This window comes from Vipera berus (assembly GCF_964194415.1).
Source record: "Vipera berus genome assembly, chromosome: 2".
Lineage (NCBI taxonomy): Eukaryota > Metazoa > Chordata > Lepidosauria > Squamata > Viperidae > Vipera > Vipera berus.
The window spans coordinates 174,446,791-174,466,733 of record NC_138203.1 but is presented as its reverse complement, the minus strand read 5'-3'; the positions used below and the strand labels follow the sequence as shown (position 1 = coordinate 174,466,733).

Genomic DNA, 19,943 nt, shown 5'->3' with positions numbered 1-19,943 from the left:
TCCAGAGCCCTTAGTTCCCTGAGCAAAAGTGGAAATATTTTTGTGTTTTTCTAACAGTTTTGGGACAATTATGATAAATCTCAAATGGCTAGGTAGTGTTTGTTTAGGAACTTATCCTAAGTGAAAAGTTTTAATGCAAAAGGAAAAAAGCCAATATATAATCAGAAAACAAATCCTAATGCTTATTTACTTCCTGGAAACTATATAGAGTTCCTGTGAAATTAGAGCTAAGCTCTACTCCTCTTTATAGTTGCCTCTATTCTGCAACAATTATTCTCAAACCAACAGTTATTTATCTTTCTTCCCTTCCTGAAGTGGACAGGGAATTTCAGTTCTTCAGTGGCAACCATTTAGTCTCTCTGTCTGCATGTATGCATACTTGTGGCTTCTGTCTTTTCTGAAATATGATTGACCACATTATTTTTAAACAGAACACCAGCCTGATCAATACCAAGAAGAAGCTGGAAACAGATATTGCCCAGATTCAGAGTGAAATGGAGGAGACTATTCAGGAGGCACGCAATGCTGAAGAAAAGGCCAAGAAAGCCATTACTGATGTGAGTACAGTGAGTTTTCACTGAAAAAGTTAACCAGTTTACAGCAAGCATTCTTTATTCTGAACTGCTTAGCTCATTTATTACTAGGCAGCCATGATGGCGGAAGAACTGAAGAAGGAACAAGACACCAGTGCCCATCTCGAAAGGATGAAGAAGAACCTGGACCAGACTGTGAAGGATCTGCAACACCGTCTTGATGAGGCAGAGCAACTAGCCCTGAAAGGAGGGAAAAAACAGATCCAGAAATTGGAAGCTAGGGTTTGTATGATTCATATAAGAGCAACTGCCATGCATATATTTGATTTACTTTCTCTCTGTGTTGTATTAGCTGAAAATTCAGATAAAGATCGAAGAGCAACGATATGCTCTTCAATCACATAGTCTCCCTAGCATAAAGCTGCCCTACATATCCCAAGGTTTGCTCCACGTTATTTAATCATGTTTAATTTTGTTCACATTTTAATTTCTTCACCCTCTCCTTTTTCAGAAATTACTGTGAGAAGTTCTGTGTTCACTTCCATTTGTTCTTTCAATATCCTAGAAAGTCATTTATCTGCCCTAGAGAATTCAGTCAAATCAGCCTGTTTTTCTTTTATGCCCTCCTTTAAGTTCTCTCTTACCTTCTCCTTGTCTGGTTTATGGACAACTGTTCCCTTTTTTCCCCAGTGGCATAATGGTGACCATCCATTTTCCTTTCTCTTACAACAAATCACTCTTTGGGTTTCCTTTTGGATTCTAATATACACAAATAACTTTTTAAAGTTCTTTTTAAATATTTCTTGCTGGCCAGCCTTTGCTTCTGCTGAGCTTCAGTCTTTCTGCCACAGTTTCTTTAGACTACTTATGTCAGGGGTGTCAAACTCACAATGTCACATGACAAGTCATGACGTATCACGATTTTTTTTCCATTGCCAGCAATGGGGTTGGCACAGTGCCTGGCTGAGGAATTCTAGGAGATGAAGTCCATGAGTCATAAAAGAGCCAAGTTTGAAGACCCCTGCTGTAGACATTTCATTTCCCAACTAGATAACATCATCAGTATGAATAAATGTGCGGTAAATGTATTTTCACCATGTTATAGTTCTTTGTATGTATCCATGCTGGATTCATGCTATTTTCCCCCCTTCTTGTGTGGATTATTATGCTTGTGCCTTCTGGACACTTTTATGGACACAGCATTCATCTAATCCTTATAGCCAAGTTTCCACATGCATTTTCACAATTTAGTGGGCAACTCTACTGCTAGGATTATATGTTTTAATTTTATTTTTAATGTCAGATTCGTGAGCTGGAGTCTGAGTTTGAGAATGAACAGAAGCGCAGTGCAGAGGCTATCAAAGGTGTACGGAAATATGAGAGAAGAGTAAAGGAACTAACTTATCAGGTGAGAATGGAAGCTGTTATTTATTTCAAACTCTTTTAGAACAATGAAAGAAGGAGTAAATAATTTGCACGCTTACTCTCTCTATTCTTTATATCCTTTTTTAAAAAAATAGTCTGAAGAAGACCGGAAGAATGTTCTGAGGCTTCAGGATCTGGTAGATAAACTACAGCTTAAAGTGAAAGCATACAAGAGACAATCTGAAGAGGCGGTAAGTACACAGAAGAACCTAATCCAAAACATTCTCCCTGCACCATTAAAACATGCTATGCATGGCACATAAAATAATGATGGTTAGTATTGAAAAAGTCACATTTTCTATTGCTTGCGAATATAAAATTTTATTTATATGAAATCTTGTAAAGTGTCATCTTATTCTTATGCACTTCAGATGAATGAAGACCTTTGTGGTATTAATGTTAATCTTTTTAACCTCATGAGATTCTTCATATGCTTCTAGTTTGAGATTTCAGATTAATGTTATGCCCTTAAAAAGGTTCTCAGAAGAATTATTATGTAATTATATTACCGGGGATTAAATTTGAATAATTGTATGCTTTTCTAGGAGGAACAATCGAACACGAACCTTTCCAAGTTCCGCAAGATTCAGCACGAGCTGGAAGAAGCTGAGGAACGGGCTGACATTGCTGAGTCCCAGGTGAACAAACTCAGGGTGAAGAGCCGAGAAGTGCATAAGAAGGTGATTGTAAGCGAAGAATAAACTCACCTAAAAAAGGCAAAGTGAACTGAGAGAAGCGCAAAATGTGAAGCTCTTTGTCACTCCCTGTAATTACTGTTTATCTTTCTTTAATATCTAGAAAATAAAGATGGTAGAGAACTTTGCATACTAAAAATAGTTGTGGCTTTTCTTTCATTCTACTTAATGCTATAAACTGGAGGTGTTTTATACACGTCTGTTTTCTATCTGGTATGAAGTATATATTTAAATGAGCTTTATTAATATCTAACTCTTTTCTATATAGAAATATATTATCTATCTAACATCCAAAATATAATTTCCATAATGATTATAATAATTTCCATAAAATTGGATTTCCCTTGGTAATGGAATTAGCTTGATAGTAGAATTAAATGGGTTGCAGAATATAGACACTTTAGCTGTGCTCAGAAAAGCTACGTAGGATTGGAGCTTGTTTAGAGGCAGAGTGCCAGGAAAGGTAGACTAGGAAGTAAAAAAAGGAAAACTGTAGAAGAAGCAGTGGCTTATTAATAACACGTTATTAAGAAAACTACATGGAAGCATTGAACTTAACTTAGGGAAGCTTTGACCTTTCTATTTTGCAGTCTAAGGTTCACAGATTTTAATGGAAAGGCAATTTATATTTTTTTAAATGAAATGGGTAAAATATTGTTAGTTTCAATAGGCATAAAGAAAACATATTTCTATTCTTTATACTAAATCCAATGAAAACACATTAAGAAGTAAGGATGTTTCCATATAGGACTTTCATTACTCAGCCACATTTTTTTAAAATTGTATGAAGCATCCAGGTAATCCAATTTTTCATTTTTCCTTTGTTTTTACACAATAGAAAATGTAGTATGTTTCTTCTTCATAGTTATACAATGTACAGCCAACATATATTCCTAACCAAATACCTTTTAGTACTATCCTGATACATAGTCATACAGCTAACTAGAATAGAATAGAGCTGGAAGGGATCTTGGAGGTCTTCTAGTCCAGCCCTCTGCTCAAGAAGGAGAACCTATACCATCTCAGACAGGTGATTGTCTAGTTTTAAAGGAATTAGCTATATGATAAAACTAGTATAAAATATACATACAATGGAAATAATACACACACTGATTATGAATTAAAATGAAAATAGCATGGGGAAATAAGAATAAATTTTGTATTCGTTAGGGGAATATTATAAATGAACAAACTAAGCTCTGTTATACAAACAATATTGGTCTTTTCCCAAATTGATGATTAGATCTCGGAAAACTGTAATTTGAATAGTGATTTAATAGACAACCAAACAGAATGTAGATTGTGATGGCCTGCTGTTACAAAAGTATATATGGTTCTAATAAGAAAATAAATTTTAGCAATTGGGAAAACAATTTGGATTGTACCACTAAAAGATCCAACGCACACAAAAGAGGGCAGAAAAATACATAATTGTGAAGTCACATATGGAATCAGCCTGTGTAAATGATATTTTTGGTGTCAGTCTTACAACAAATGTAATTCTGCAAGTCAGAGGTCTCCAAACTTGGCAATTTGAAGACTTATGAACTCAAAATGGCTGGCTGAGGAATTCTGGGAATTGAAGTCCTAAAGTTGCCAAGTTTGGAGATCCCTGATGTAAGTGATATTACTTTAGCCTGGATTATTTTTTGCATTGTTTATCCAGTTCTTAATCTGAAAAAGTCTCTAAATTTGAATCAAAATTAGCTAAGCACAAATGAAAATTACATTAAATATTAACTGCATGTAGACTTAAAAAGTATGCAGTTAGTCAATAACTTGTTCCATCTCTCTCTCACACACACCTATGATTTGTTACCAGTTATAAGTAGATTTTTCCAGTTTTGAAATTTTTTAATGAATTTTTAGCCTCCCAGGAATAAATAATAACTGATTAAGCAGAAAATGGAAAAGTGCTTTAAACTCTAACCAATAATTTCCTCTCCTCGTGAAGCATATCAGGGATAAATAATGTATAATTTTATATTTGGCTGTGTTAAGGATCAAGGAAGAGGAAGATGAAATTCTCACATTGCATACCTATTCAATGGCCAAAACATCTTTTAGAGTAGGGGTTTCCAACCAGGGGTGCTTGCATCCCCCATGGGAGCAAGACAATATTCCAAGGGGGGGGGGGAAAGAAAACTTGGGTTTTCAAAATTATATGCATAATTTGTTGCTGTTATTTTGAAGTTTTGTAAGGGGTGTGAGAATATATCAGAAACGCTGTAGGTTGGGAACCACTCAGTATCTTAGAGAAACAATAAAGGCAGCACATAACACACTACACTTCCAGGCCACAAATCAAAAACAACACATGGAGATTTTTCCAAGTTTAAGTTTATTGAATTTATATACCGCCCTTTTCCCGTAGGACTCAGTAGAACTCAAGTAGAGTTCTTTTATTATTTCACAGCAGTAGACAAAATCTTGCCAAACTGAGCACTCTACTATCTACATCTATCATGTATTCTACCATATACTTCAGGAATTATTAGGGAGGGGTTGTCTTCATCCTCTTTCTCTGACATTTGGACTGAGTTGCCTTTTACTCCTCTGGAATGTGCCCCCTCCCTCCAGAGAATCTGCCTCCTTACTACATTCCATTGCCTAAACAAATGAAAAGGAAGGAATACTGCAAGCAGCCCCCATTCCTACAGTAACATCACAACATTGAAGGAGAGCGAACAAGCAATGCCTAAGTAAAGGTGGGGAGAATTTGCAAAAGGAATGGCATAGATCCTGGAAGGAGAAGAGGAAATAAATTAGCCTGATGCAGAGCTTCCCAAAAATTGCTCCCAAGGAAGGACACGTTAAAGGGAAGTTTGAATTTGCTACTCAGGACTTGGCAAACCACATTGACTCCTACGAGAGCCTCAAGCTCCTTATATTTTATTTTTCCATCATCATCATATCTCTTTCTCAATAACCTTTGGCTTGCTATTGCAAGGCACAAGAATCTCTTCCCGACCCCTTCTCTTGCACGCTCTTACAGAACACATGCTCTTTATATCTCAAATTCTAAGCATGGTCCAAAGGGTTTGTGAATACTGTCTTGGTAATCATAGAAGGCATGCCAAGAGCCCAAAGTCTCCTATTCCTTACTCGTCATCATGACTATTTATCAGAGGTTGTCTGAAAATAGTAGACAGGTTTTCCTATTCCAACAAAAAATGATTTATTCTACAGTAGGTTTTGGACATAATCAAAATCAGATTAGAATAAAATATTTGACAATTATAGTATTTATGTTCCTCTGGCAGTAGCACAGAAGCCAGTTATTCTTTCCCTTTTGCAAAGGTATCAGTGAAAATGTCTTCCGAAAAAAAAGTCACTTAAATATTATTGAAGCTGTTTAAATGTTACAAAAGTCATTTAAATCACTTTTTAAAAAGTGATTTTCAGTAGGGGGGGATGATCAGTAGCAGTTTTATGTTAAGATGCTTTTGTTGAAAATGTTACAAGTTAATGACTTCCATCAAATATATTTAGAAATGATACAGGCACTTGCAGGAATGCAGTGGCTGAACTCTAAATATATCCAGGGATAATATGAGTAAGAATTATGTTTGCAGTCAACTTTGCCAAAACAATACTTGGCCAGAAATATTTGACCTGTGGCAGAGGAGGTGCTAGGACCAAGCGGATATTATAAAAGAGTTTCTGGGACCTGCCTTATCTTTGATCTGCCTGAGCTTTGCCTACAGCTTCAAGGTAAGTCATGTGAAGAATGAACTTAGAGTTGGAGGGAAGGATCATAGGTTGGCCTGGGATTCTACACATCCCAGGACCATCTTGCCACCTCTGGAACTAACTTCTCTGAGCAGATTCAAACCTGTTCTTGAATGTGTCTGTACATTTTCCATTCTTTATATCAACATATTCTTGGAACTTTGGAAATCTTGGATTACAAAGAGAAACATCATCATCATCATCATCATCATCATTTTTTTTTAAATTGTTTATGTAGTTCTGGCCAGCCTCAAGGCTGCATGTAACTTCTTGCAGAAGGTGAGGTAAGGCATAAGAGTACTAGTTCCCATAATACTGTACAGATAGTATCATAATTCTCATCATATGGATAATTTAATGATTCCCATAATGTAGATAAAACTGCACTTGAAAATGTAATCAATGTGTAACATCTAACACATGGTAAATATGAACTATTTAAAAATGGAGATTTTATTTATTTTTATTTATTTATTAAAATTGTTTGCCACCCATCTCGCCACAAGAGCCTAGCAAGAATTAAAAGAACGTAAGCAAAACATTTTAAAAATAAAAAAATATATAAGCATTAAATATAAATGAATCCTCAAACCCATTCAGAAATTCATAATTTAAAAAATTAAAATGTAAAAACTACAAGACGACGGAACACTGGATTTTATTTCAGAACTTATCAGCAAGGCACGAATCTTGGGCTGGATCTCTGTGATCCCCTAATGAAGATGTTTCATTTTGCTGGCCATGAAGATCATGGTTTCTTAGTTACAATCTTTTGGGAGATGCTTTACTTTCAGATCCAGTGTATGCATCACAAAGCAGGCTTCTGTACTGTCACTTTCAAATTTCTGATAAGAGACTGGAATATTTCTAATGCCGAGGATAAAATGGACAGTATTTAATTTCATAGACATAAAATGCTCATGAACTTTTCTTTTTCAAAACAGTAGAATAAAAATATAATGGCATATATGCCTACTTCAAAAGAAAGACATCCTGTAGGCAGGAGATATAGACAGTTTCTGTTGCTGATAAAAATAAAAATAAATCACAGTTCCTTCATCAGAATACCCATTCCCCTGTTGGGATAAGTAATAATTATAATATACATTATAAAAAAGTAATTGCATATTTTACATGTATGATAATTTTTTTTAGTTGTTCTGCATACATAAATCACATTTTTTCATCCACTTATATACTCCACTCCTTTTCCACTTCACTCTTTTATCTTTATTTTTTTTTTGTAAAATATGTGCTGAGTTCTCAGCAGAGTCCTGCTTTGTTTCCTATACTTAACCAAAGTAATTGATTACAGATTACAATATAGAGATAGGATGCTGTTCTGCTGTATGTTGAATTATTTTTCTTTCAGAGGGTAGATGTTCAGCTCTCACTCCTTCCATTCTCTTTCTTCTCTGCCCTCCCTCTCCCCCTCCCTCCGCCCTCCCCCTTCCCTCAGGCTATATCTAGTCTGAGGTCCTACACCTGTCCATTTGTCTATTCATCCATAGTTTATATTTTTTAATTTCTTCTTTTGGACATCATGAGTAAAAAGTTGAAGATAATAATGATGACAGTGGAAGGACTCAGACCACATGCTGATTTATTAACGTCTACAAGTTCCTCACTGAGCTGAAATGGCATGTCTTCTACTTCTTGGGTCAATGTTTCTTCTTCTACAAAACACAGGTTTTCTTGCAGGGGATGTTGTTTCCATCAAAGGAAGGCAGTCTAGAAGGGTCTTGTAGCCATAACTAGTTGCTAAGTCCACAAGGTGGAAGTTTGCAAATATTTATATATATATATATGTGTGTGTGTTTTCTGAGGTTTTCGCGGGTGTTTGTATGTGGATCTTTGGTCATTCGGGTTTTTCCCCGCGTAGAGTTGAAGGCCCTACACCTTCAACTCTACACGGGGAAAAAACCGAATGACCAAAGATATATATATATATATATATATATATATATATATATATAAATTTAGCCTTTCAGAAAAGTTTTCATTGTACCTATAACCTGATAGGCCATCTTTCTTCCTCCGTGTAGTTTTCTCTGCTGCGGTGTGCCCTGTAAACTGCAGCCATGTCATCAGACGCTGAAATGGCAGTTTTTGGGCCAGCTGCCTGTTTTCTCCGGAAGTCAGAAAAGGAGAGAATTGAATCCCAGAATAAGCCCTTTGATGCCAAGACCTCCGTTTATGTGGTGGAGCCTAAGGAAGCCTATGTGAAAGGCACTGTACAAAGCAAAGAAGGAGGGAAAGTCATAGTCAAGACTGAAAAAGGAGAAGTGAGTATAGGACAAGAAACTTATTGTCAGAAGTTAGCCTTGATTAGACGATGTCAACTTACTGGCTTCTTTTCTTTTCTAGAATGTGACTGTTAAGGATGACCAAATCTTTCCTATGAACCCGCCCAAATTTGACAAAATTGAGGACATGGCCATGATGACCCACCTCAATGAACCTGCTGTCCTGTATAACCTCAAAGAGCGTTATGCAGCCTGGATGATCTACGTGAGTACAGCCATGGTTTCTGTTTGCCGCTTTCTGCCAGTGCAATACTGTGGACTCAAATAATGCATGGGTAATCTCTCAAGACCAGAAAGGATGCTGCAAAATCTGAACAAATACACAACAGAGATTTTAATGATAATAGAGTCAACTGATTACTTCATGTTTTTACATGGTGTCTAGAACTGAACACATTTAGAATAACCATCATGTATTAAGAGAAGAATAAACTGATCAAAGCAAAGTTCATAAAATAGTGTCCAGTTTTGATAGCATTGGCCAACAAAAAGCCTGTTGAAGGGCCACTCAGACTACAAATTTGCATTGTGAAAATAATCTACAAATCAGTTTGGTGACCACATATTTCTGTGCAAAATTAACATTCATATAGATAAAAGGTGGGCTATATTATGCACATAAATAATGTGGGAGGCCTCTATGCATGACCTCTGCACTTCTATGGATTGATATATATGCTGTGGAGATTCTTTTTAAAAGGAAACCTTTAGAAAGTATTGAACATATGTTACTACCCCTTTCATGCTACACAGTAAATATCTATCATTTTTATTATTTCTTTACTTAATTCCCCTTTCCACCCTTTTCCCTTTCTATATAACTATTTCATATGTGATTAATTTCCTTTGGGTTTAAAGAATATAACAAGAAAATAAATTGTGATATTTGTGTTGTACTTTTTGCAGACCTACTCAGGTCTCTTCTGCGTCACTGTTAATCCCTACAAGTGGTTACCAGTGTACAACCCAGAAGTGGTGTCAGCTTACAGGGGGAAAAAGCGTCAAGAGGCTCCTCCCCACATCTTCTCCATCTCTGACAATGCCTATCAGTTCATGTTAACTGGTGAGTAGATGAATGTTTCTGGGGGAAAAAATGGGGAAAACAGGAAGAACATGGCTTCTGGGATTCCTTTCAGGAACTTGGCAACCTTAAGAATAGATAATTACTATGATCAGTGATGAAATGTTCCACAAATAGATGATAAAATAAATACTACAGACAAAAATCAAATAGCAAATAACAGCAATCAACTATAAGGCCTATTATGGTTGTAGGTCATGATGGTCATAAAGTGGGTCATATGTGACCAGACCTTTTGCAACAGTCATTAAGCAAATACAGAGTCATTAAACAAACATCTTCATCATTAAAGGGGTATCATGTTTGTAAAGCAAATCCACTGTTTGTTACAGAGCATTTTTGCTGAAAATTGGAAATAAATGCTGTTTTCAGTAAAAAATATTGTAAATTGTGGTCACATGACTGTGGGGTGCTGCAAAGGGCCATAAAATGAGGCAGTCACCTGACTGCTCCTGAAATGCAGTCAGGTGACCATGGGGGGGCAGCTGTTGGAAGTTTGGAACTGGATTGTAAGTACCTTTGGAGGACTGTATGGTGACCTTGAAAGGTTGCTAAGCAACTTGTCGTAAGTTGAGGACTATCTATAGGCAATAAAATATAATATTGCCATATTCAAAGAAACAGAATGATATTTATAAGACATCTAAATGATATTGAAAACATTACACAATGCATCTGTACATCTTTATACAAGAAGCAATAAATGCAAAACATGCATTGAATGGCAAATGCATCATACATCTGGGATTTTTAAAAATTCCCCTCAAGAGCAGTGATTGAATGTAATTAGAATGTGATTATAAGAATAGGTCTGCTCTGAATCTTGGAAAGGGAATGGAGAAATCACCAAGTTCTTGAGCTGTTGCCCAACGGCTTGCCCATACAGATTCACTGAAGCAAGTTTTGAGGATTTTTCCCCCCCATGGTCACAGCCTGATCTGCCCTTTTTTCAAAGATGATGTTTCTTCTGTTGACTTCTCTTACCACACCAAATCAATTAACCTGATGATGGAGTAAAAGAGACTGAGTTCAGAGTCCCTTTGCATAGTTGTTTCCAAATCTTTTAAGTAGGAAAAAGAAGAAAGAAAGAAAGAAAGAAAGAAAGAAAGAAAGAAAGAAAGAAAGAAAGAAAGAAAGAAAGAAAGAAAGAAAGAAAGAAAGAAAGAAAGAAAGACCTCCATAGAGTTTTTGTCCTTTAAATGACAGTGAAATACTGAATTAGTTCTATTGGTCAAGGTGTCTTAAAAGAATTACATTGTTCTGCAAATAAAAATGGTTATTGGTGAAAGACAAATAGATAAACAAATAGATAGACAAATAGAGCCTTGGTGGAGCAGTGGGCTAATGCTTCCTTAAGTAACACCAGCTGCCTGCAATTAGTGCAGGTTCGAGTCCCACCAGGCTCAAGGTTGACTCAGCCTTCCATCCTTCCAAGGTAGGTAAAATGAGGACCCAGATTGTTGGGGGCAATAAGCTGACTTTGTAAAAAATGCCACTGGGGGGGGGCGAAAGCCCTAATAAGCAGGCATATACATAGAAGGCTATTGCTAAGCACATTGATTTGTGCTTCTTAGATTGTAAGCCACCCTGAGTCTTCGGAGAAGGGCGGGATATAAATGGGATTAAAAAAAAGATGAAAACTACTTATTTAGGATTTGTGACACACACACACACACACACATATACATATTTGTGTGTATGTGTGTGTGTATGCACATAGAGCAGGGGTGTCAAACTGCAGGACCATGGGCTGGGAGTCATGATCAGTACCAAAAACAATGAGTACCAAACTATTTTTTTCTGTAAGGAATAATGTAGTGCAGGGGTGTCAAGCTGCCGGCTTATGGGCTGGTTGTATCATACGGAGGCCGCACCCACCCCAGCTCCAGCAATGCAAAAAAAGTCACGACACGTCGTGACATATCACGTGACACGGTGAGTTTGACACCCATGATATAGTGGATGTTCTTCTGTTCATTTATATTTAGAATGATGTAGGGTTTTTTTCCTAACATATCACATAATTTTAAAAAATTACAAGTAACTTTTTAAAAAATCTTTTCAGATCGCGAGAATCAATCCATTTTGATCACGTAAGTAAGCCTTCTAAACTGGTCCACTTTTGATCTGTTGACTTCTCTGAAATAAAATTAGGACAATTAGCTCTCTGTTCCAAAAGAAACTGCAGGACTCCTGTGTATCACTGGTCAGTTTGAATGCTGTAACAATAATGATCCCTCAACAACAATTGGCAGTTCCTAGGATTCTTCACTAAACTGCAGTGGAGATGATTGTAGGTAAATTGGTATAACAGAGAAGTATTTACAACAAGGATAGGGAAATTATTTTAGCTAGAACCAGGAGTGGGTAAAACAACATAAGTTTGCATGAAATGTCATACAATCTTTTACACATATATACATGCACAAATGAAGGACTGAATCCTCATCTACATTCTACCATAAGATTTGAAATTGAAATTCATCCAATCAGCCTCCATACTTTATAATGCAATTAGATTTGGAAAAAAAATCCATCAAAACTGGGGCAGATGAGAGAGTTACAGAGGAGAATCAACTCATCTCCTTGGCAGGCAAACTTTGAATTTTTACTATACCTTGAGGAGCCAGAGTTAATATAAATTTTATTGGTAGGCAGATATTGGAATGAAAGCTGCAATTTCCTATAGTTCATTCAGGCTTACAATGCTTTTCTGATTTTCCCGGGTTGAGGGCAGATAAGGTTATCCCCTATCCCTATTTTCTTAGTTACCTGGAGTTGGAATCACGATGAAATGATTGCTAACACATTAATGGAAGTCTTCTTTGAATTACAGTGGAGAATCTGGTGCTGGAAAAACTGTGAACACGAAACGTGTCATCCAGTACTTTGCAACCATTGCAGTTTCTAGTGACAAGAAAAAGGAAGAACCAGTCCAACAAGGCAAAATAAAGGTGTGTGTGGTGTTTTTGTAAAAAATGAAAAGTACATATCTAGATATTTTCCGTGGTGAAACAAATTGAAATTAATCATGATATTTTCACTGAAGGGCACCCTTGAAGATCAAATCATCAGTGCCAATCCCTTGCTGGAGGCTTTTGGAAATGCCAAGACTGTGAGGAATGACAACTCTTCACGCTTTGTAAGTCCTGTGCAAAATAGGGCCAAGTACTTTCATTTGTGAAGAACTGAATGCCGCCTCTGTTTGCAAGTTAATCTCTAAAGCAGATGAAAATTATGTCTCCCAAAATTTTTAATATTATGCCTTCTCTTCTTTAAAGGGCAAATTCATCAGAATCCATTTTGGTGCCACTGGCAAACTGGCTTCTGCAGACATTGAGACATGTAAGGGGTTTTTCTTTGTGTGTTTATTTGACCGTTTCCTTTTTTCCTTAACTAATTCAACTTCATTGCTTCATCAGATCTGCTGGAGAAGTCCAGAGTTACCTTCCAGCTCAAGGCTGAAAGGAGCTACCATATCTTTTATCAGATCATGTCCAACAAGAGGCCAGAACTGATCGGTAAAGGGAACTATTCATTTGGAGGACTATTTCAACTATTAAACATTAAAAGTGTGCTGAAGGTTGAAAATGAAATCATGTTCGTGCTTCTTTTTATGCAGAGATGCTTCTGATTACTACCAACCCATATGACTTTCATTTTGTCAGCCAGGGTGAGATCACTGTTGCCAGCATTGATGATCAAGAAGAGTTGATGGCAACTGATGTAAGTCATTTGCAAAATTGACAGCATGAAATATTAACTTGATTACATATCCATTTTTGGTATACCATTTTTTTGGCCAAATTATGTTAGGGGAGAAAATATTTTTAAATGTCCCAGTAGAAAGAAACTTTGGTGTTTCAGTCAGAGTGCTTCAGGGAATAGCAATAGGGGAAGGAAATTCCCTTCTTCCATCTTTCTTTTAAACAAAATATATTGCAGCCACTGCAATGCTACAAAAATGTTTTAATATCCCCCCTTTCAGATTGTTCTCTTTTTATAATGATACATCATAGTTTAGCGCTGCTCAAAAACATTCTTGATGAGGCCCTGTGGGCATGTTAGAAATCATAGGAACATACAGGATTTGCTATCTCCTTTTCCAGAAGGATCTTATATCTTGATGCAGTATTTCAAGAACAGTTAAAAAAAACCACAGGCCACTAATTACTAGAATGTATTCAGTTTTCCAACTCCAAATAGGGTTGAGCATATCAGGCAGCATCCAGCACATCAGGCAGCATACTGACTATAGATTTCCTTTGCCAGAGTGCCATTGACACCAAATCCTTTCTATTGATTGAATAGGAAGCCATAGACATCCTGGGCTTCACCGCTGAGGAAAAAACAGCCATTTACAAGCTGACCGGAGCTGTTATGCACTATGGGAATATGAAATTCAAGCAGAAGCAGAGAGAGGAACAGGCTGAGCCAGACGGCACTGAAGGTATTTGACTATGGAATGACAAACGTGTTATGCTAAGACCCAGAATATGATATGGAGCATGCAATACAACATATCATTTACAGAACTGCTGGGATATTACATTTTATTATAAGTATTTTCCTTACAAGACAAAGACACAGTGCTTTTTAAAAGTTTAGTTTTAAAAGCAACACATAGGAAAATGTAAATGTATTTTAAATGGCTATTTTGCCATTTGCTATATATGCCTCCTGCAAACTTCAGCAGTGTGGTCATCTCCACTCCATACAAAGCTGACTAAAAAACTGTACACATCTGCTTTAGGATTCCCCCCCCCCACTCCCAAAAACAATTCAATTGTTAAAATGGTAATTAGAAGTTGGTTAAAAAAAATTCTGGATGGCATATTTGTCAAAATTAGAATCTGTTTTGGTTTTCCAGAAGAGTTGGAAATTACAGTGTTTCTAATGCACACTAATCATATCTTCCTTTCTTGACTGTGCTCAGTTGCTGACAAGGCTGCCTACCTCACGAACCTCAACTCAGCAGATCTTCTGAAAGCTCTGTGCTATCCCCGGGTCAAGGTTGGCAATGAATATGTCACCAAAGGCCAAACTGTCCAGCAGGTAACTATTTCTAAAATTAAAGGGAAAGCTTCAATATTAAATTACATTCTTTTATAGGTCACCAATTTGTCTGTTCTTCTAGGTCTACAATAATGTTGGTGCTCTGGCTAAAGCTGTCTTTGAGAAGATGTTCTTGTGGATGGTTGTCCGCATCAACCAACAATTGGATACTAAACAATCCAGGCAACATTTCATTGGTGTGCTGGACATTGCTGGCTTTGAGATCTTTGATGTAAGGAAATGAAACCTTGGGACCAAGCAGATGTTTTTTTGTTATCCAGTTTTCCTATTTCAGTTTTGTTCTACTATGTTTGTTCTGAGAAGGGCTAGGGGTGACATGATATCAGTGTTCCAATATCTCAGGGGCTGCCACAGAGAAGAGGGAGTCAAGCTATTATCCAAAGCACCTGAAGGCAGGACAAGAAGCAATGGATGGAAACTAATCAAGGAGAGAAGTAACCTAGGACTAAGGGGAAATTTCCTGATACTCAGAACAATTTATCAGTGGAACAACTTGCCTCCAGAAATTGTGAATGTTCCAACTCTGGAAGTTTTAAAGAAGAGATTGGACAACGATTTGCCTGAAATAGTTTAGGGTTTCCTGCCTGAAAAGGGGGTTGGACTAGAAGACCTCCAAGGTCCCTTCCAACTCTATTATTATTATTATTATTATTATTATTATTATTATTATTATTATTATTATTATTATTATTATTATTATTATTATTATTATTATTATTATTATTATTAAATGTCATAACATGGGCTAGATTTTTTTATTTGCAATTTTCAACTGAAAGAACATTGCAGCAGACTTCTGAAATGAATGTGTCAATATGCATACACATATAATATACACACCTATATTCAGAACTGAACAGTTAGCCAGTTTGGGGAAGCTCTGCAATGTACATGACCAAGAAAAAAAGTAATTTAATTAGCAGTTCTATATGCAAAAGATAAAATAAACCTATAGCAATTTTATTTAGTTAAAATTTAGTATCATTCTGTTTATAGTATCTACAATTATCCTTCAGGATTTATGGGTGATGGGTTTAATGCAGAATCTTAGAATTTTTTTATAACTCAGATTTTTTTATACTGGTATTATCTAGACAAACAGATGAAAAATATTTTATAATTAAATATTTGGACATCAACATTATCCAAAATGGATAATACATTGTGTGATTTTGAAACAAATTCTCCATTTTTTTCTCTCCCAAGTACAATAGCTTGGAGCAGCTCTGCATCAACTTCACCAATGAGAAACTGCAACAGTTTTTCAACCATCACATGTTTGTCCTGGAGCAAGAAGAGTACAAGAAAGAAGGAATTGAATGGGAGTTCATTGACTTTGGGATGGACCTGGCTGCCTGCATAGAGCTCATTGAGAAGGTTTTGATCAAAAGTTATATTTCATTTTGCAGTAACTTCAACTAATGACTCTTAACTGCCTTGGCATAAGCGAGCTGTACCCCTGGTTATAGCTACAGTTTGGCTATATCTTTTATGGTGCAGTAACAATGTTTCCCTACTTAAGATATTTTAAATGCTTGTTGTGCTGTTAATGATATTGCTTCATAGACTATCACAAGAAAGTCATGGTTTTTGGTGAAAATTACTAACTATGACATTATTTGAAGTAGTATATAATAACTTAGTCCATGTATTGGCCAACTCTCTTTCACTCATTGTTTTACAGCCCATGGGCATTTTCTCCATCCTGGAAGAAGAGTGCATGTTCCCCAAGGCATCAGACACATCTTTCAAGAACAAGCTCTATGACCAGCACCTTGGCAAGAGCAACAATTTCCAGAAACCCAAGCCTGCCAAAGGCAAAGCTGAAGCTCACTTCGCACTGGTGCACTATGCTGGCACTGTTGATTACAACATTAGCGGCTGGCTAGACAAGAACAAGGACCCCCTGAATGAAACCGTGGTGGGTCTGTATCAGAAGTCTTCCATGAAGACCTTGGCCTTACTGTTTGCTGACCGTCCAGTGGAAGGTAATTCTTAACATTTGAAACAGATTCATAAACATCAGAGTTGAAAGAACTGCCCATGTAAGGAATAGTTCAGTGCTATCCCCAGATGATATATATATATATTTACAGGTTAGGGAACCTTCAGCATAGGAGCTCATATCCGTAAACCTAAAAATGGAAAAATCAAATAACTTGCACTTGATGTCCAGAAGACACCATTAAAATAAATTGCTGTTTTGTAAATGATGATGTTGAAAATGGCAACCATTTTGTGAATGGTCAAACCCTCAACAGCCATTTTGCAAATGACCACATTCTCGATATTTCAAATGTGCCCATCAGCCCCAAAAGGTGCAGACTTCCTTAACATGTTTAAAACAGATATTTCCTAATACTTGCTTAACAAGTAACATTACATATATATGTATTGTTTTATAGTTTTTTTTAGCTTCTCCTAAAGACCCTTGTCACATCCTTGCCCCATGTTCTATAAATAACTCTAACATTAACATTAGCTAAAGTACTTATGTTTCACCTTTTCTCTGAGAGCTTTATCCTCATGACAACCCTATGAGATTGATTAGGATGACAGACCAAAACTAACCAAGTGACCCACACTGACCAAAAAACACTTGCAGATACAGAACTTTTATTATACATTAGAAAGCTACAACATTACATTACTTTTCAACCTAATCGCCATTCAGATTGAGGCACTTGTCATAATATCTTACAAGGTTTGAAATTCCTTAGTAGTAGTCGCTCAGTGCCAAATCTGGGCTAAGGGGGGGGGGGGGTTGATCAAAAACATCCCAACGGAACTGCTTCAAAACTTCTTGGGTGCATGTTGCGGTGTGCAGGCAAGCATTATCATGAACCAACACCACACTGGAAGTCAGCATGCCCCAACGCTTGTTATGGATGGCTCGTCTGAGTTTTCATAACATTTCACAGTAAACGTCTGAATTGATGGTTGAACCATGCTCTATGAACTTCACTAGCAGTACTCCTTTGGCAACTTCACATTTGGTGGGATTTTCTATGGCACCACTTCCGGTGTGGTGTTGGTTCATGATAAGGCTCACCTGCACACCATTAGATGCACCCAAGAACTTTTGAAGCAGTTCCGTTGGGATGTTTTTGATCACACACCCCTCCAGCCCAGATTTGACACTGAGTGACTACTACTAAGGAATTTCAAACCTTGTAAGACGTTATGACAAGTGCCTCAGTTTGAATGGCGATTATGTCAAAAAGTAAAGTAATGTTGTAGTTTTCTAATGTGTATAATAAAAGTTCTGTATCTGCCAGTGTCTGTCATTGATAACCCAATGGAGGTTTATTTCCGAATTGCCCTTGTATATCTTGTTCAACAAACTGTAATAGAACAATGTGATATACCTATTGTTAGTTACTTGTGCTGTAGGATAAATTACTAAGCCCCAGATAACTGTCTAATTGTGGTCCCCCCACCTTTTCTTTCTTTTTTTCCCCCCAGAGGGCAAAAAGGCTGCCAAGAAGAAGGGCTCCTCCTTCCAGACTGTGTCTGCCCTTTTCAGGGTATGGAACTCAGATGTCTTGTCCTTTATTCCTTGTAGGACACTCATGCAGGAACGATGTGCCTCTCTGTATAAACTGAGGATATATGGGGTGGGGGGTATAGAATAAAAGGAAAGATGTACCTCTGTGATAGAATACATGCTTTACTGCCACACACACACACACACACACACACACACACACACACACACATTTTGGCATTTGCAGAATTGAAGATAAGAGAGCCATTGTCTGATTCTTGATTGACAGTGGTTTTCCAAGAGAGAAGATGGAAGAGTCTACCAAAGTTGAACATAGGACAAGAGTCCAACTGCAAAGCTATTGCCAGTTGACTTTTGCACATAGATTAACTTCGCATAAAGCAGCTTTCAATATCCATAAACTGATAGACCAATAAATATATTTAGCCCCCTCAGAGGAGGAAAAGGAAAATAAGAACAGCTGAATATTAGGCCATAGTATTCTAGAGCAATAGAAGTCCCAGCAATGGTCCTTAAGAGAATACATCACAGTAAAGATTACAGAGACTGAACCCAGTGCACAGCTCAGCTCTTTTTCTTTTAAGCCCTGAGTTATTAAACAGTTCTTAATCATAAGAGCATTTAATTAAAATATCACTCACACTCTCAAAAGGTAAAGAACATGCATTGTCTTAAAAAAAGTCAATCAATATACTACAATACGAATGTCATATGACACAGAATAGGGCAAAAGTGTTAAATTATGACAAAGGTGGTTTGTGAGAATATGTATTTTTTTTTCTGGATAGCTATGGCAAAATGTGGAGTTTGCTCTTTATTTTTTTTTCTTAACATATAAAGTTGCTTTTTTTTTAAAAAAAAAGTAAATTTTGCCTTCAAATCCTACAGGAAAACTTAAACAAGCTGATGACCAATCTGAGGAGCACTCATCCACATTTTGTGCGCTGCCTCATCCCCAATGAAACTAAAACTCCCGGTAAGATATAGAACTGTGTTTGATTTTAAAAAGAAAAATGTAATCTACCTTTCGTATGCATAGTAACATCTTTTTTCCATGGTTTTTCTAAGGTTCCATGGAACATGACCTTGTATTGCACCAACTGAGATGTAATGGTGTACTTGAAGGTATCCGAATTTGCAGGAAAGGCTTTCCCAGCAGGATTGTTTATGCTGATTTCAAACAGAGGTCAGACTGATTTCCAGCTACTGACTTGTTTGGTTTCTAGCTGTTTTTAATGTCTCCATTTTAGAGCATTTTACATTTTAGGGACTTGAATTGTTGAATGTAATTAGTGCCATACAGTCTAGGGAGGAGCAGAGAGACCTAGGTTTTCTGATCCTACCTTGGGCATGGAAGCCAGTTGGGTGAATTTGGGCCAATAATTCTTATTCCTAAAAAGGCAATGACAAACTATTTGAGAAAATGTTGCCAAGAAAGCATCAGGGACAGGTCCATATAGTTGTCAGGAGTACTGCATATTATTTATTAAATAAAATCATATAATTTATATTAAGAATTTAAGGGACAAAATAACAAAATCTTTTTACTTTCATTCTTGACTCATCATTATATAGACTAGAATTGGG

The 19,943-nt window shown here is 36.8% G+C and overlaps 1 protein-coding gene across 1 annotated transcript in view; it reads left to right on the top strand.

Moving 5' to 3' along the window:
* The window catches only part of LOC308662870 (uncharacterized protein), a gene marked incomplete at both ends in the record, with an annotated part of 50,061 nt that overhangs the window by 16,094 nt on the left and 14,024 nt on the right, over nucleotides 1-19,943 (top strand). Inside the window, 22 exons of the mRNA XM_081319013.1 lie at nucleotides 432-557; nucleotides 645-815; nucleotides 1,837-1,941; nucleotides 2,054-2,149; nucleotides 2,504-2,648; nucleotides 8,465-8,670; nucleotides 8,753-8,896; nucleotides 9,598-9,754; nucleotides 11,838-11,865; nucleotides 12,609-12,726; nucleotides 12,822-12,914; nucleotides 13,054-13,117; nucleotides 13,195-13,293; nucleotides 13,395-13,498; nucleotides 14,084-14,222; nucleotides 14,709-14,827; nucleotides 14,910-15,059; nucleotides 16,055-16,225; nucleotides 16,533-16,836; nucleotides 18,314-18,375; nucleotides 19,245-19,332; nucleotides 19,425-19,542. Coding sequence (XP_081175139.1) covers nucleotides 432-557; nucleotides 645-815; nucleotides 1,837-1,941; nucleotides 2,054-2,149; nucleotides 2,504-2,648; nucleotides 8,465-8,670; nucleotides 8,753-8,896; nucleotides 9,598-9,754; nucleotides 11,838-11,865; nucleotides 12,609-12,726; nucleotides 12,822-12,914; nucleotides 13,054-13,117; nucleotides 13,195-13,293; nucleotides 13,395-13,498; nucleotides 14,084-14,222; nucleotides 14,709-14,827; nucleotides 14,910-15,059; nucleotides 16,055-16,225; nucleotides 16,533-16,836; nucleotides 18,314-18,375; nucleotides 19,245-19,332; nucleotides 19,425-19,542 — 2,807 coding nt within the window. The remainder of the gene's footprint in view (nucleotides 1-431; nucleotides 558-644; nucleotides 816-1,836; nucleotides 1,942-2,053; nucleotides 2,150-2,503; nucleotides 2,649-8,464; nucleotides 8,671-8,752; nucleotides 8,897-9,597; nucleotides 9,755-11,837; nucleotides 11,866-12,608; nucleotides 12,727-12,821; nucleotides 12,915-13,053; nucleotides 13,118-13,194; nucleotides 13,294-13,394; nucleotides 13,499-14,083; nucleotides 14,223-14,708; nucleotides 14,828-14,909; nucleotides 15,060-16,054; nucleotides 16,226-16,532; nucleotides 16,837-18,313; nucleotides 18,376-19,244; nucleotides 19,333-19,424; nucleotides 19,543-19,943) is intronic.